This window comes from Melitaea cinxia, chromosome 8 (assembly GCF_905220565.1).
Source record: "Melitaea cinxia chromosome 8, ilMelCinx1.1, whole genome shotgun sequence".
Taxonomy (NCBI): domain Eukaryota; kingdom Metazoa; phylum Arthropoda; class Insecta; order Lepidoptera; family Nymphalidae; genus Melitaea; species Melitaea cinxia.
Window position 1 is genome coordinate 5,207,276 of NC_059401.1, and position 14,781 is coordinate 5,222,056.

The following is a 14,781-nucleotide window of genomic DNA, read 5'->3' on the forward strand; positions in this document are numbered from 1 at the left end:
TACGTTGCATTTCGATGCAGTCGATGTATTTGAAGTCGATTTTTTTCCGTTTGCCAGAAAACACAATTATTACTCAAGGACCTTATAAGGTTATAATTTCATTTCTTCAAAGTTTTCATTATAGGGTTTGTGTAGTAGTGTTTGTGTGTTGTTTTAATGAATCGATTTAAAGCCTGGTTCCTATATTAAAAAAAAAAACCTTTTGCTTTGCTTACGAACTGTATATTTGTTTCCGGTCTAGGTGTCTTTTCTATTCAGAAGTTTCATTTTGCCGTGTGTGAATTGCACTCTATTTTTTTTTTTTTTTTTGATAAATACATACAAATAATATTCACATAAATAAGTACACATATTACACCCAGACTTGAGACGAGAATCGAAAACACAAAAATCCCGGAGCAGAAAACAGGATCACTGCAAATTGCGCCAACAGGCTAGCCGACATGTTTAACCCTCGGTCGGTCGCGCATTTTTTGTTTACGCGGTTGGTCGCGTGGGGTCTCTCAAGACCCCAAAAATAAACAGCCTAAAAAACAACTATCTAATTAAATTTTCTTAACTATCTTAGCAAATTATTGGTAATTAACCTAATTACAATATAACTACAACGAGTTACGTAAAATATTCTTTTATTTCTGCCTTCAACTTACAATCTAAAAGTAGGAACCTAAATTTCTCTCCTTGAGATCACAATCACAAAAAAAATGTTTTAATGTAACTAAATGCAGGAATTTCTCCTTTTAATAAATATATATACAATAACACTAAAATAACAAAGACAGTTACGTAAAATTTGGAAAACACAGACAAAAAAAAAAACAAACTTTTACCAATTGAAGTCAGTCATTTTTTTACCGATTATCTTTTTGGACACAGTCGGTGTAGACCGTTTTAATACGTGTTAGGCATATGTTACCCTTACAATAATGGCAAACAGATTTGAATTTTCGATCTGTTGATCTTGGACGATGAATGCAAAGGTGTCTTACTCAATTTTTTTTATGTCACTGCAATTTATCAATCAATTTGCAACTTATTTCGTAGGTCCCATTTCTCTCCCTCTTTTTGACGATGAAAAACTTTTGTGACGATATATTTATCAATGGCTCTACATTATCATCTCTATACGAACTTTTCAAATGTATGTGTTGTTTATTCGATTCCAAAAACACATGCTTTTCGTCCAACGATTCCAGAACCTGACGATGCTCACGCAAAGATTCCCAATTCTCAAGCAGTTTGTCTGGAGATACCTCATGTTATTCTGTAGATTCATCTTCACATTTCTGCTCAGAATCAGTTTTATGCTTACTCCTTTTATCCGGATATATACTGCCTTCACCATCTCCATCATTACTACCACCGTAAACATCGTTATTTTCATCATCTAACCAGCTTGATATATGACGTTGTTATTCTTCGTCCATTTTACCAGTTAATAAAATTTTAAAATAACAAAAAAATACATAAAAATATGTTACAAATAAAATCTAATCTAAAAAAATCAATTAAATTTTACTTACGCGGTTAGTCGCGTGGGGTCTTTCAAAGCCCGTACGCACAAAACACGTTTGTATCTCACGGCACTTACGCACGAATTGAAGTTAATGGGTATACGCAGCAAGTATAATCCAAATTAGGAGGGTACCCAAAATATTGAATCGCTGAGATGGTTTTAAATGTTAAAATTTTACATTTCTGTAACACCTGGGCTTTCAAAGACCCCACGCGACCAACGGAGGGTTAACACACACACAGCAACTTAATGTTTGTTAAATATATGTTTCTTCAATGAAATAACTTATAAATAGCACATATAAATAAATACATATATTACATCCAGACGGAGCAAACCTGCACCATCGGGCTAGTCAATAAAGCAGTGTGGTGGTTTAAGCTCCGATCTCTCTTACATAGAGAAAGAAGTCTATGCCCTGTTTTATTGGCTGAGCCAACTAATATATCATTGTTTAGTTTAATATCAAACATGTTGTGAAAGAGACTTTAAAAACTGTTCGTCACAGGTTGCGATACTCACGCTAATTATCCCTATGCATGCTGACAACAGCCGCGTTCCCAGCGGAACAGAGGCCGATCTTCTTACACACGTCCTTGGTACCGAACTCCTCGATCAAGTGGATGACGCCCTCGCCGTAGATCTCCATCATTGTGTGACACTACACAAAGATATATATTTTAACTGAGGTAGGGCACAGCAGAACATATCCTGCTCAGAATATGGAGCAGCCCGCCCGGGGAAGCACCTCACCCGTACAGGAGATCACTGCCAAATAAAATTGCTCTCAAATAGTGTTGAAACAAATGTATATATTTGGACAATTTTTATTGTACACTCTATTAGCAGCTATTATTTAAATAAATCATATATATATATGTACATGTATGTATGTATAAATGTAAGGTATGTATATATATGTATGATATGTCTGTGTGTATGTATTTATACTTATAAGTTTGTAATACATTACAGTTATTCAACTATTTTCTCAATATTATTTCTTGCACTGTGTCCCCCGCTATATGACACTCTCTCATGACCATTGGTTGACTGGAAGAGATCTCTTCTAGGGATAAGTCCACCTTTGCCATCAACTATATATGTAATTTTCTGTATATTCTGTTCTTAAGTGCAATAAAGTATATAAATATAAATCAATAAATGTATCTCACCCTTGCGTTGTATTTGGCGGGTAGCGCCGAGCAGGCCTTCTCCACGATGTGTACGATGTTGCGGTCCATTTTGTCGTTGCTCAACACTTTCTTCACCGCCATCACCACCGTCTCACACACGGCGCAGTCCAGGATTTCCTCTGATAGGAAAATGTTTCGATCAGTGATATGCCTTACTATTTTTAGAATTTTTTGTATATAATACGTCGAACACGTTATAACAACAGTTACAAGTTCTATTACCATATATTCTCGAAAAATGACGTTAATAAGTAAAAAAGTGTGTGTTTGTCAGCTCCTACGCACGAGTGGAGTTTACTCCTTCAGATCGACTGTCTAAATAGGCACAAAAAAGGCTTAAAGTCTAAGAAAAAGATTAATACCATCACATCATCATGACAGCAGCCTACTGGACATAAGCCTCCACAAGTTCACGCCAAAAATGGTGTGAACTCATGTGTTTTGCCCATAGTCACCACGCTGGGCAGGCGGGTTGGTGACCGACGATTAATACCATACCAAATGGTAAATAAACGAATCAAATAACGCCATCTATCGGAATCCAATAGGGTGTATATCTTGTTTTTTTGGAAGAGTCCTATTTGGTAAACAAACCGCTGTCAATCGTAATTCACTATTTTTCCGCATTTATCACTCACTTTCACAACATATTAGCTTACGGACACTTGTAAAACTCCATTTAATATTTATTTCACTAAAAACAAATATCAATTTATCATTTTAAACACATAAAAACTACAAAATACGAATTCCGAAAGTACAGATAACTAATATTTTCGAATATGACATTTCAATATCTTTTTTTATAAGGCAAATAGGGATGTGGTCATAATATTTTTAGAAGTGAATGAGTATAAGTGAATGAACAGCATGAGCGATAAAATAGGCCATGTTCTTTAAGTATATTTTAAAATTTCACGAATTATAACTTGTTAAATAATATTACAGTAAAGCGATTTGTTATTTATTTGTATTTTGTTATGAATTGTTTTTTTTTTCTTCTTTTTTTTATGTCGAGCGCACAAAAAAAATGCTTACAAAATATTGCAAATGTCAATCATTTATGGCAAAGTGTTCATTGTAAAGGTTTTATTTTATATTATGAATATTTCTGAATATCAATTTCATCCTGCACATTTTTAATGCTTTCCCATATAATATTAAAGTATACCACATAGCAACGGCATAAACGTTTACTGTAGTTCACAGGAAAAAATTTTGAGACTTTAGGATGAGACTTAGGACCCAATGAGAGCTTCGTGGAGTACAATGTTATTAGTCCTTTTTTTAGATGTTAGAGAGAGTGTGCCGCCGGCGCAAGGTTTTTTATTCATAGTAAATACAAATAATGTGACAATAATATTAATAGGGTCGACTTTTTTTAGACACAGGCGGCCCCCTTATTTTGTTGTAAATTTTATTTTTGGCATCTTTTTTACCGACCATATCACATAAACGAAATATATAGGGGACTGTCCACTTTGTATGGGGGTTTCGGCCCCGAGTGAACAGTCACTGAGAATAATAATTATATATTAAGTTAGTAGTACTAACAAGTATGAATTAGGAAAATGATATAGTTTTGTATCCAGGTGTTTCATTTTTTGTTTTTTTGTGGATAATTACAAGAAGGTTTCTGAAATAAAAAATCATTGTTTTGTTATTTTTGTTTTACTAATCGGATTCGTACGTTAACAGAATGTTATCTAAAAACTAGGCAGGTAGATTTATAAAATCTTGAAACCTTTTTCAGCCCAAAAACCAAATAATTTCATGACATGGGCACAACAACCTACTGTCCGTCGACTAACCATGCAGTTGCAATAATATTTTTTTATGGCTTCTCTGCCTGACTTTTATTGTTTACATATAAAATAAATACAAAATATAATTTCCTACTTATGAATATGCCTACTGTGTATTTTACGTCGCAGTAGTGATGAATTCTCGGTTGACGGAAAACCTTACAGTAGGTTGCTATATCACTATGAAAGCAATATGGAAGTTAAATGAATGTATGAAGCAAAAGTCTGTAGTTTAGGGTTGCCATAATAAATAATATTTTCAATAAACAAATAAATCGATTCAATCGATAATCGAATTTAATATAATTAATTGCTTGCTTTTTATTTAGTCCATAACAATGTTTCTAAAATAGTTTATTTTTCACCAAAGTTAAATGTTTTTTTACTAAATACACTTTTATAGACTTCTTTTATAGACTACTTTTAATCGATTTTAACAAATAATTGATTTAAAAATATTTTAAAATCGATTGTCCGTTAATAATAATTGGATAATATAAATGGATGCACATAATTATGAGAAGTGGTTTGCTAATATTTTAAATAAAGTGGAACCTGGGTCAGTAATAATTTTAGACAACGCACCGTACCACTCGAGACTAGCTGTCAAAGTGCCTAACATGAGTTGGCGGAAGGCAGACATACAAGCGTGGTTGTTAGAAAATGATTTAGGTTATGATGAAAATGAAATAAAAGCAGAGCTTTTAAAAAAAATTAATAAAGATAATTATAACAAAAAAGTTAATGACGAAATGGCAGCTTGCAAAAATATAATAGTCTTACGTCTTCCGCCCTACCATTGCGAGTTAAACCCTATAGAACTCATATGGGCACAAGTAAAAGGTTATATAGGCAAAAATAATAAAAGTTTCAAAATGGCAGAAGTCAAGGAGCTTTTAAAAGAAGGCCTAAATCAAATAAGTGCGGTGTCGTGGAAAAAAAATATCGAACATATCATAAAAGAAGAAGATAAAATGATGCAGCTTGACGGAATCATGGATGCTGCATCAGAATCCCCAGGTTTCAATATCCACGTCTCTGAAGAATCTTGCGATTCATTGGGAAGTATAGACAGTTATTAGAAAATAAAGTAAATAAATTTCTTATTGGCGTTTTATTTTGTATTTCAATATTTTACTTTACTATTGTAATGAATAAATCAGTACGTATTTTTTTAATTATCTATTCTAGTCAAAGAGCAACTAATTTCTAACAGGTTATTTATATTTAAGAAATATAAATTTGTTTATATAAAGATGTTCGATTTTTTTTCGTAATTTTATACCTTTACTAATTATTAACAAAATTATTTAATATATTATTAGTTTTTGAAATAATTTCAGCAATATGGTATCATTAAATATTTCGATGTAAAATTAATTTTACTTTGTCTATGGCTTATTGATATTGTTCATTCATTTGCTCTTTGTGTCACTTCACTAAGCTACACTATACTCTAATTGTCTGTGGTCATAAGTACGCCATATTTGTTTACCAATTAGGACTCTTCCAAAAAAACGGACCGTAGATGGCGTTACGAGGTCATTCGTTGAGTAGATTTTACTCATTTTTTTTTTTTTTCATATCGGGAGCCTCATATGAAAATCGATTCGTAAGGAGTAAAGTCTAATAAACGCTTGATAATCAAAGGTCCACCAGTGGGGTGAAAAACCAGTAGGTGTCATGGGTGGGGATCGAGCTCAGACTACTAGCACAACAGAATGGAAAGAAATTGAACATGGCACTAATTGCCCTTTAGTATCTTTTGTAGATTACATGTACATACACACCCTCGTAATGAATAATAGAATTGTTATGTTTTTTTTTGTCTTTACTCTATATCGATGTATGTGTGTGAGTATGAATAAATGTTTATTATTATTATAATTATTATTAATGCATACGATCTGATTTAAATCTAGAACAGCCCTACTGAGGAAGTAACTCAACCTCAAAGATCACAGTCAAATAATATTGTTCTCAAGTGGTATTGTATTTCTGGGATGAGTAAGGTAGCCAGAGCTTCTGGGGAACGTCGGTGATAAAGTCGGCAACGCGTTTGCAATACTTGCTTTTACAATGGTTTTGCAGGTGTCTATAAGCTACGGTAACCGTTAACGATATCATAGTAGAACAAAAAAGATGATTTAGTATTAATATAGATCCTATATGGAGGACTATGCCCAGTAGGGGAGGTTATAAACTGGATCAATCAATCAATGAATCCAGATTATCTAGCAACCTCGAAGCTTGTCGAAGGCCGCGGGGTCGCAGAGCCTGAGCTCGCGACACACCTCGTCGGGCTCGAGCTCCTGCGCCAGCAGACTGATGACGAGGTCGGCGTACTTCTCCACGAACTGGTCGCACTCCGCCCGCACCGACTTCGGCATACGTCTGCACACCGAGTGTACCGCCTTCTTTATTTCGTCCTGGAACGATTTGCGTATTGTACAGTGTGAACGACTCACGTTTTCTTAATTTCACAGCGGAGTTGGAGTTTTTGTCAGCGAGCCATTTGCAAATATTCACAAATATTGAGTGTTATTCGTGATTTTGTTTCAAATAACGACGACAAATTGCTATTAAAAGTCGGTGATTAAAATATCTCACTTTTTTTTCGTTATATGTTAAATTAATGATAAAATTTTATAATAAAAACAATTTATTATATTTTTTAATTAATTTTTTTTTCATTTACTTTTAAATTTTTGAATACATGTGTGCACTGAATCTTAATACTAATCTGCACAGTAGTATCTCTTGACAAAAATTAACAACAGTGGAGGCTATGAAACGTGATGTAAGTTATTTATCTAGTGTCAATAAAAAATACGAACGTCATTATGTTTGTCCTTGATCTCATCGTCGATCTCCTTCAGCACAAACTCGCAGATGACACAAATTGTGTTTTGCGAAGGTTTTTTGATGGGGCGACCGTTCGACGTATGGTCTGGTATTTCGTTCGTACCTGGAACATATTATCATCCATTAATATGTTCTTTAATACCTATAAATAATTACCTTTAATTCCAAGTTCATACAATGTATAAAGGAAAAACATCGTATATGTTATATATTCAAGATCCGAACCTAAATCGATCTTCACCGAGCTGATAATCGAATGAAACATACTTTATAATAAAATTAGTACATTAGATAATATGTTAAAAATGGGATGCCGAAAAAATCCTTGACTGACTATTTTTATATATATTTTTTATTATTTTATAAAAATAATGACTACTATTATTTTGTATCTTAACAGCTTTACTAAAACAATTACATGTTTTATTATTTATGAAAAGAAAGCATACATACACAAAATTGTACGAACACATGCAGCTACATTTTGCATGCAGTAACATATTTTCCTAAATATCAGTATTGTCTATATATAAAAGTTTTCTAATAAATTAATTTTAAGCTTACTAATATCCCCAGCTACATTTTCCAACATTTCCACAGGGAGCATGGGTTTTCTCCTGTTGTTTCTATCGGCTCTCAGAGCTGGGTTCGTATGGAAATCGTCAATAGAGTGATGCGTGATAGCCAATGGGTCAACGTGTTTCTTATCGTCCTTGCACAGTTTGAGGTACACGCATATTTCTTGAGCATTGAGATTGGCCACAAGCATCTCGACTAGTTGGTTGGTGTACGTGTCGACGAAGTCTACGCATTCCGTTCGAAGTTTCGTTGAGAGGTGAGTGCAGAGACCGTCTAGGGCTTTGCGGATGCTTTCCTGTAATGTATTTTATTATTTGACTTATAAATAATCATTCTACTGACTCTTTTAACAGTAAATGGTCCTTGCTCTAGAGCAGATTGTAATGAACAAGCACAGACGAACAATATTTTAATAATTTGAGACTATGTAACATGTTGAAATCGATATATTTTAATAAAAAAAAAGCGTATGCATAATACTAACAATACAACAAATTAAAATATGTTTATTTATACAATTCGACGACGCGTTGGCGCAGCGGTCACACTACTGACTGTTGTGCTCGCGGTCGCAGATTCGATCCCCTCTCACAACAGACACTCGTATTGGCCATATAGATCTTTGTTGTGGTCTAGGCATTTGTACTTGTGTATTGTTTGTGCTTTCAGACCCCCGATATAGGAGTAAATCAGTTGACCGTTGAGTGTGAGGCGTTAATTTATTTATTTACTTAAAATAAATACGAGACTAATCCCATGTATGGAATAGTTTATAAATCAATAATTGTGACATGTTATATATATAAAATATTTTATAATTTTGTCTGTGTCCTCAAAAAATCATACAAGCTTTTTTTCAGCTAATTAGAGTGGCGGTCGGTGCGGTAGCTCCATTCCAATTTTCGGAACTAATTAAGAAGCCTAGTATACCTTGTTCCCATCGAGAACAGCCTGTGTATATGAATTTACACAGACTAAAAGTAGGTACTAAAACTATGACGAATATATAGGTAGTTGGCCCGTCAGTTAGTAATTAATTTTAGTTAAAACTAACTTCACTCCGGTTGTTCTTGAGCATGGTCTCGAGCTGCTCGACGGCGAACAGACACAGCGGGCAGTTCGACTTCTCCGAGTTGATGGACACGTGACGCACTTCCTCCGTGGACGGGCACAGGCCCAGGGCGGGGCACACCTGCACAAACGTATTGAAGACATTTTATTGAGTGTTACCGGAAACAGGATATCGTCGTCGACACTTTTTGACTAAGGTCCGGTTTCTATATTTAAAAAACGATTCATTTCTTTTTTCTTTTGTGAGTAAAATGAATCGTTTTTTGATATAGGAATCAGACTATAAACTTTTTATTCATTTATTACTTTGTAATTTTTAGATGTAATTATTGCATCTATTTTTTAATCTCTCAGTGGTGTGGATGACAAAATTGTTGAATTAAAAGACGTAGCTCAGGTTTTAATCACTATATATTTAAATAATAGAAAAATTAAGTCATATGCCGGTCGCTTGATGTAACAGAATATAGAGAGAGACAACTATATATTAGAGCGCACAGACTGCACAAATAGGCGCGAAATTAAAAAATTGAACATTGTGTTCAACAAAAGGTAAAATTAAAAATTTCCATATAAAATGAAAATCGAGTATCCTAGCTTATCGGTAAGTTTAAAAAACTAAAAAAATGCCTATAAACTCGACGGACAGTTATTCATCATTTCAGCCAATTGCAGTCCACTGCTGGACATAGGCCTCCACAAGTTCGCACCAAATATGGAGCGAACTCATGTGTTTTTTTCCCATAGTCACCACGCTGGGCAGGCGGGTTGGTGACAGTTATTCATCTAAACCAAAATAGTACCAGGCTATCATAAGCTGCCGAGACTCACGCTGGCGGAAAGCCCATAGTCACCACGCTGGGAAGGCGGGTTGGTGACCGTTATTCATCTAAACAAAAATAGTACTAGGCTATCATAAGCTGCCGAGAGACTCGCGCTGGCGGAAAGCCCATAGTCACCACGCTGGGCAGGCGGGTTGGTGACCGTTATTCATCTAAACAAAAATAGTACTAGGCTATCATAAGCCGCCGAGAGACTCACGCTGGCGGGGTCGATCTCCTGCACGAGCAGCGCGATGACGGCGGGCCCGTACTGCGTCACGAACTGCCGGCACTCGTCGCTGACGGACTGCGGCAGCACGTCGCACGCATCTTCCACCGCCTTCTTTATGCTCTCCTGGTATATTCAGTGGCACACATTGTGAAACATGTCTTTACTTTCACCCCCCCCCCGCGCAAAAACAGGGGGGGCGACAATAAGTTTTACGTCAATTATCTGTCTGTCTTTGGGATGGTAGCTCGCGAACGGATAAACCCATTTTGATGAGGTTTTATTACGTGAAAGCAAGTTTCTTTGTTGTTTACTCATATTTGATAGAAATCGATCCAGTAGTTAAGACTATCAGCTCATATCCAAAATGATGTAAGGCATTTGCAGTTTAAATGGAATTAGATAATACCTAGAACTCATTTTATTGCTTTGAAAAAGTATTTAAGAAAATCAAGCAGTTATTATTTGGTAAACCCCATATCGGCAACTTAATGATATGCACTTTATATATTACTAGACATCTCGAGCAGATTTATCGCGTCTATTGTCACAACTTCGCTATTGAAATGTTTAAATGCAATTTCATTTTCTAACGCAAGAAAAGTCTTTTTTTACCAGATTGATAAAATGTGTGTTATGTATTGTGTGTGTTTCTGGACACCGCCCACATCCCCCCGACACAAGTGAAAATTCTACTGGGGCCGTTGAGTGTAAAGCGTTTATTTAAGAAAAAAAAGCACAAATGGGTATTTTCGAATAAACAAACATTATACTTTCTCTTATAAAATAACAATGAATAACTTACATTGTCAGCTAAATGATGAAGTTTCATCAAGTGTATCAACTAACCTCGTTATTATCATCACTGAGCTCCACCTGCAGGTAGTGCAGGAAGTACTGGCAGAAGGAACACCAGGCGTTGGCCTTGGGAGTAGCTATGAACATCCTCTCGATGGGCAGCACGGGGGTTTCGGTGGGTTCCGTTCCCAATATTTTTACATTAGACTGCTTGTGTGTCAATGGCACGCGAGCAAGCTGAGAAATAATGTAAAATCAAAAAACTTATTGGTACATGAATTATTTTATAAAAATATTATATACAAGCTCCGAGATTTGCATTAAAGTTTTAAACTGTAAATATTATTACGTACGAAATTCTTTGGAGCTTATTCAAAACGCTTCTCCACTGAGGTTAAGTTAACGAAACAAATAATAAGTATTAACCTTATTTATCTTAATAACTTTAACTAATTTAAGTTACAATTTACTATTTACCTTCGGTGTAGTATAGCTATTGGCCTCATCTTGACCAATCAGTTCGGGAGATAAATTAATAGCCTTGTCCACTAGTTCCTTAGGCAACAGCGGAGCAATATTAACATCTGTATTATTCGTACAAATTCCAATGAAACCGCAGATCATATCTGGCTTGAGCTCGGACACGAGGTAGTTGTAGATAACAGACGAGTATTGTTCGACTAATTGCAGACACTCAGACTTGAATTTACCAGTCTGTTTGCAGAGACCTGTGGAAAGACGTTATTATTTTATCTATATTGAAATTATAGTAAGGATAAAATACAGGATGGGCCATAAGTTTTTGGTGGGGTGGGAACCACTCACGCGCGGTAGCTCGATTCAGGGAAATTTAGACACAATCGCTTCACGGGAGTACAACGCGCGTTCTGTGTAAAGCAGTTTTGCAAGATAATGATTCTTCGTCACTGTTCGCCGCTTGTTTCGAACGAAATACCATTACAAGATAGTAATATATTTATTTATTTATAAGAAAAATAGAGAGAAAATAATTGGTTTTCTAATAATGGTCTTTCTTTTGTAAGCGGCAGTAGTGTAGGTACCGAGTAACGATTACTATCAAAAATAAAAAATTGGAATAACAAAAGCAAAGCCTGTGGATATATCTTTAAACATAAAAAAAAACGATTCGACTGTTAATAATAACAATTGTATTTGCTCGCAAACGAAAAAAACCGACTTCAATTATATCGACAAATAATACAACGTAGCTACGTAAAAATAGTCAAGTAAATACGAAAGATTAAACAAAAAGTTCAAATCAATCAGATCATCAGATGAAATTTAAATGTGATAAACATCAGTTTTCGATTAAATTAAAAATAATCAAAATCGATACATCCAGTAAAAAGTTATGCGGTATAATACAACGTAGTTCAACGGAGAAAATAGTCAAGTAAAAACGCATTATTAGATATAACTCGAAAAGTAGTTGTTAGATCTCAAATAAATTTAAATGAGACCAAATGACACGCACCATCTTTCGATTAAAAAAATTTGAAATCGTTCCGCCTAGTCAAAAGTTCTGAAGTAACATACATTAAAAAAAACAATCGAATTGAGAACCTCCTTTTTTGGAAGTCGGTTAACCAAACACTGCCTCGGAGCGTTAAGAGCAACGAAATTGACAAACCGAATCGGAATGTAAAAAACCCTAAACTAAAACGTCAAAGACCTTTATATCTCCAAAAGTGACAGTTTGGGCGGCAATGACTTCAAAAGGTAAGCTTGGTACTTTTTTGAAATAAACGCGGTTGCCCAAACCTTACTCCAGCTGATTTCTTTTACGGGGTTATCTTAAGAGCAGATTCTATGTGAATGCACCGAGATCAATATCAGAATTAAAGGATAATTATTCAGCAAGAATGGCTAGGTATGAAGAGTGCCAGCGGCGAGATGGAGTTCAATCATTACAGCCTATACAGTCCACTGCTGGACATAGGCCTCCACAAGTTTACGCCAAAAATAACGTGAACTCGTGTGCTTTGCCCATAGTCACCACGCTGGGCAGGCGGGTTGGTGACCGCAGTACTGGCTTTGTCGCACCGAAGACGCTGCTGCCCGTCTTCGGCCTGTGTATTTCAAAGCCAGCAGTTGGATGGTTATCCCGCCATCGGTCGGCTTCTTAAGTTCCAAGGTGGTTGTGGAACCTTGTTATCCCTTAGTCGCCTCTTACGAAACCCACGGGAAGAGAGCGGAGATGGAGTTCACATAGATGTTATTTGTAAGAAATAAAATTTCGAAATATGTTATTTCATTTCAAATAAAGATTCTTTAAAATACGTGTAGATTTTTTTACGATAATTTCTAAAGTGCAAAAAAAATATGGCCCAACCTGTATATCAAATGGGTTATCTATCTAGCAAGTAATAGAATATGAAACATTACGGTTGCCATAGCTGAATAGCTATGAAACTAATGCGGGTATATAATTACCCAAATAAAAAGTTAAGATGAACAATTGTCACTTTCAAAGTGTATAATAAATAAATTACCAGTTAACACTTTGTGGAACTCGATTTCAGAAGTATTGGCGATGAGTGTGTTTCTCAAATGGTTGATGACTTGCTCGCAGAACTCGCATGGCACGTCACTGTACAAACAATATTATATTTTTACATCTCATTTAATCCACAGATAAAAAATATATAACTTAAACAATATTTGTGTAAAGATATAATTTACTTTATTATACAAATAGGTCGGCAAACAACCGATGACCACGTGATGGTAAGCGCTTACTGTAGAAGTAGACTATAGAGGCCTTCAACAACAGAAGCATCGCAAGCGAATGTCACGTTGCGGACCCTAACACTATTTGTAAGGTATTATTTAGCTGTGATCAGGATATATTCTGATGTGTCCTAACTCAATAAATCATATCTTGCATACCTTTTAAATCTTATTCAATTTAAAAACATAAAGTATATAACTAATATAAAATTAGAAATAATTTACTTACTCGTTAGCCTTCAAATCCTTGGTCTCATCGGGGAAAGTGTAAAGATTGTGAGAATGGAAAATATGAGAGCACTGTCCGCTGAGATGACAGACGGATTGGGGATTGAAATCCTTCTTAACAGCTTCTAGAATATTCTCGTAGTACTTAAATGTTAGCATCGAGCAAGAATCGGACAGAGACCCCATGTTTTGGCAGACCTGTTGATAAATTATATATTAACAGTATAGTCCTAGTAATATTATAAACGCGAAAGTTTATATGTATGGATGTATAGATGTATGGATGTTTGTTCCTCTTTCATGCAAACACTACCGAAAGTTTACAATAATATAGCTTATACACTAGAATAACACATATGCTATAACTTTTAAAGATAGTGTGTGAATTGTCCAAAATATAACGATAATTGTTAAGTAAGTCGGAAAAAAATCTGCCTTCTGCGAGCTATTGGCGTGCGCTGAAAAAACTGTAGAGTTTACACGTATATAATGTATAAGAGAAATGTTTATCTTAATTATTTCTACGAAAAAGTCCGCGACAGCATATCTTTTGAGTAAGCCATTATGGCAAAAACAGTGAACTATGAATACAACCAAATTTGATAGTTTATTTCTAATGCATATTTGGTAGTAACAAATTGATTTTTATGTCACAGAACCAATTTTGATGAATTTTGGTATAAAGATAGATATTGAGAAGCTACTCGAAGTACTTACTAATCCTGCGCAGACAAAGTTGCGAGTACCAGCTAGTAGTAAATAATGAAGTTTGTTTGACAATTGTATTGATTCTATCATATTATTAGGGCTACGCTCTAGCTTAACAAGCTCTGTTATATACTTTAAATTTATATCTGCGTCGTATTATATTGGGTCAAACAAATTTTCCAACAGACTAAATGAGAACGTAAACTTGAAACAT

The 14,781-nt window shown here is 35.0% G+C and overlaps 1 protein-coding gene across 1 annotated transcript in view; it reads right to left on the minus strand.

The window, feature by feature from the left end:
• LOC123656095 overlaps positions 1 to 14,781 on the minus strand; it is a 28,798-nt gene that overhangs the window by 505 nt on the left and 13,512 nt on the right. Inside the window, exons 10-20 of the mRNA XM_045591819.1 lie at positions 13,861 to 14,057; positions 13,394 to 13,491; positions 11,358 to 11,608; positions 10,932 to 11,117; positions 10,074 to 10,208; positions 9,016 to 9,153; positions 7,947 to 8,256; positions 7,355 to 7,485; positions 6,760 to 6,946; positions 2,692 to 2,831; positions 2,039 to 2,177 (exon numbers count right to left, since the gene is read on the minus strand). Coding sequence (XP_045447775.1) covers positions 2,040 to 2,177; positions 2,692 to 2,831; positions 6,760 to 6,946; positions 7,355 to 7,485; positions 7,947 to 8,256; positions 9,016 to 9,153; positions 10,074 to 10,208; positions 10,932 to 11,117; positions 11,358 to 11,608; positions 13,394 to 13,491; positions 13,861 to 14,057 — 1,911 coding nt within the window. The 3' untranslated portion in view covers position 2,039. The remainder of the gene's footprint in view (positions 1 to 2,038; positions 2,178 to 2,691; positions 2,832 to 6,759; positions 6,947 to 7,354; positions 7,486 to 7,946; positions 8,257 to 9,015; positions 9,154 to 10,073; positions 10,209 to 10,931; positions 11,118 to 11,357; positions 11,609 to 13,393; positions 13,492 to 13,860; positions 14,058 to 14,781) is intronic.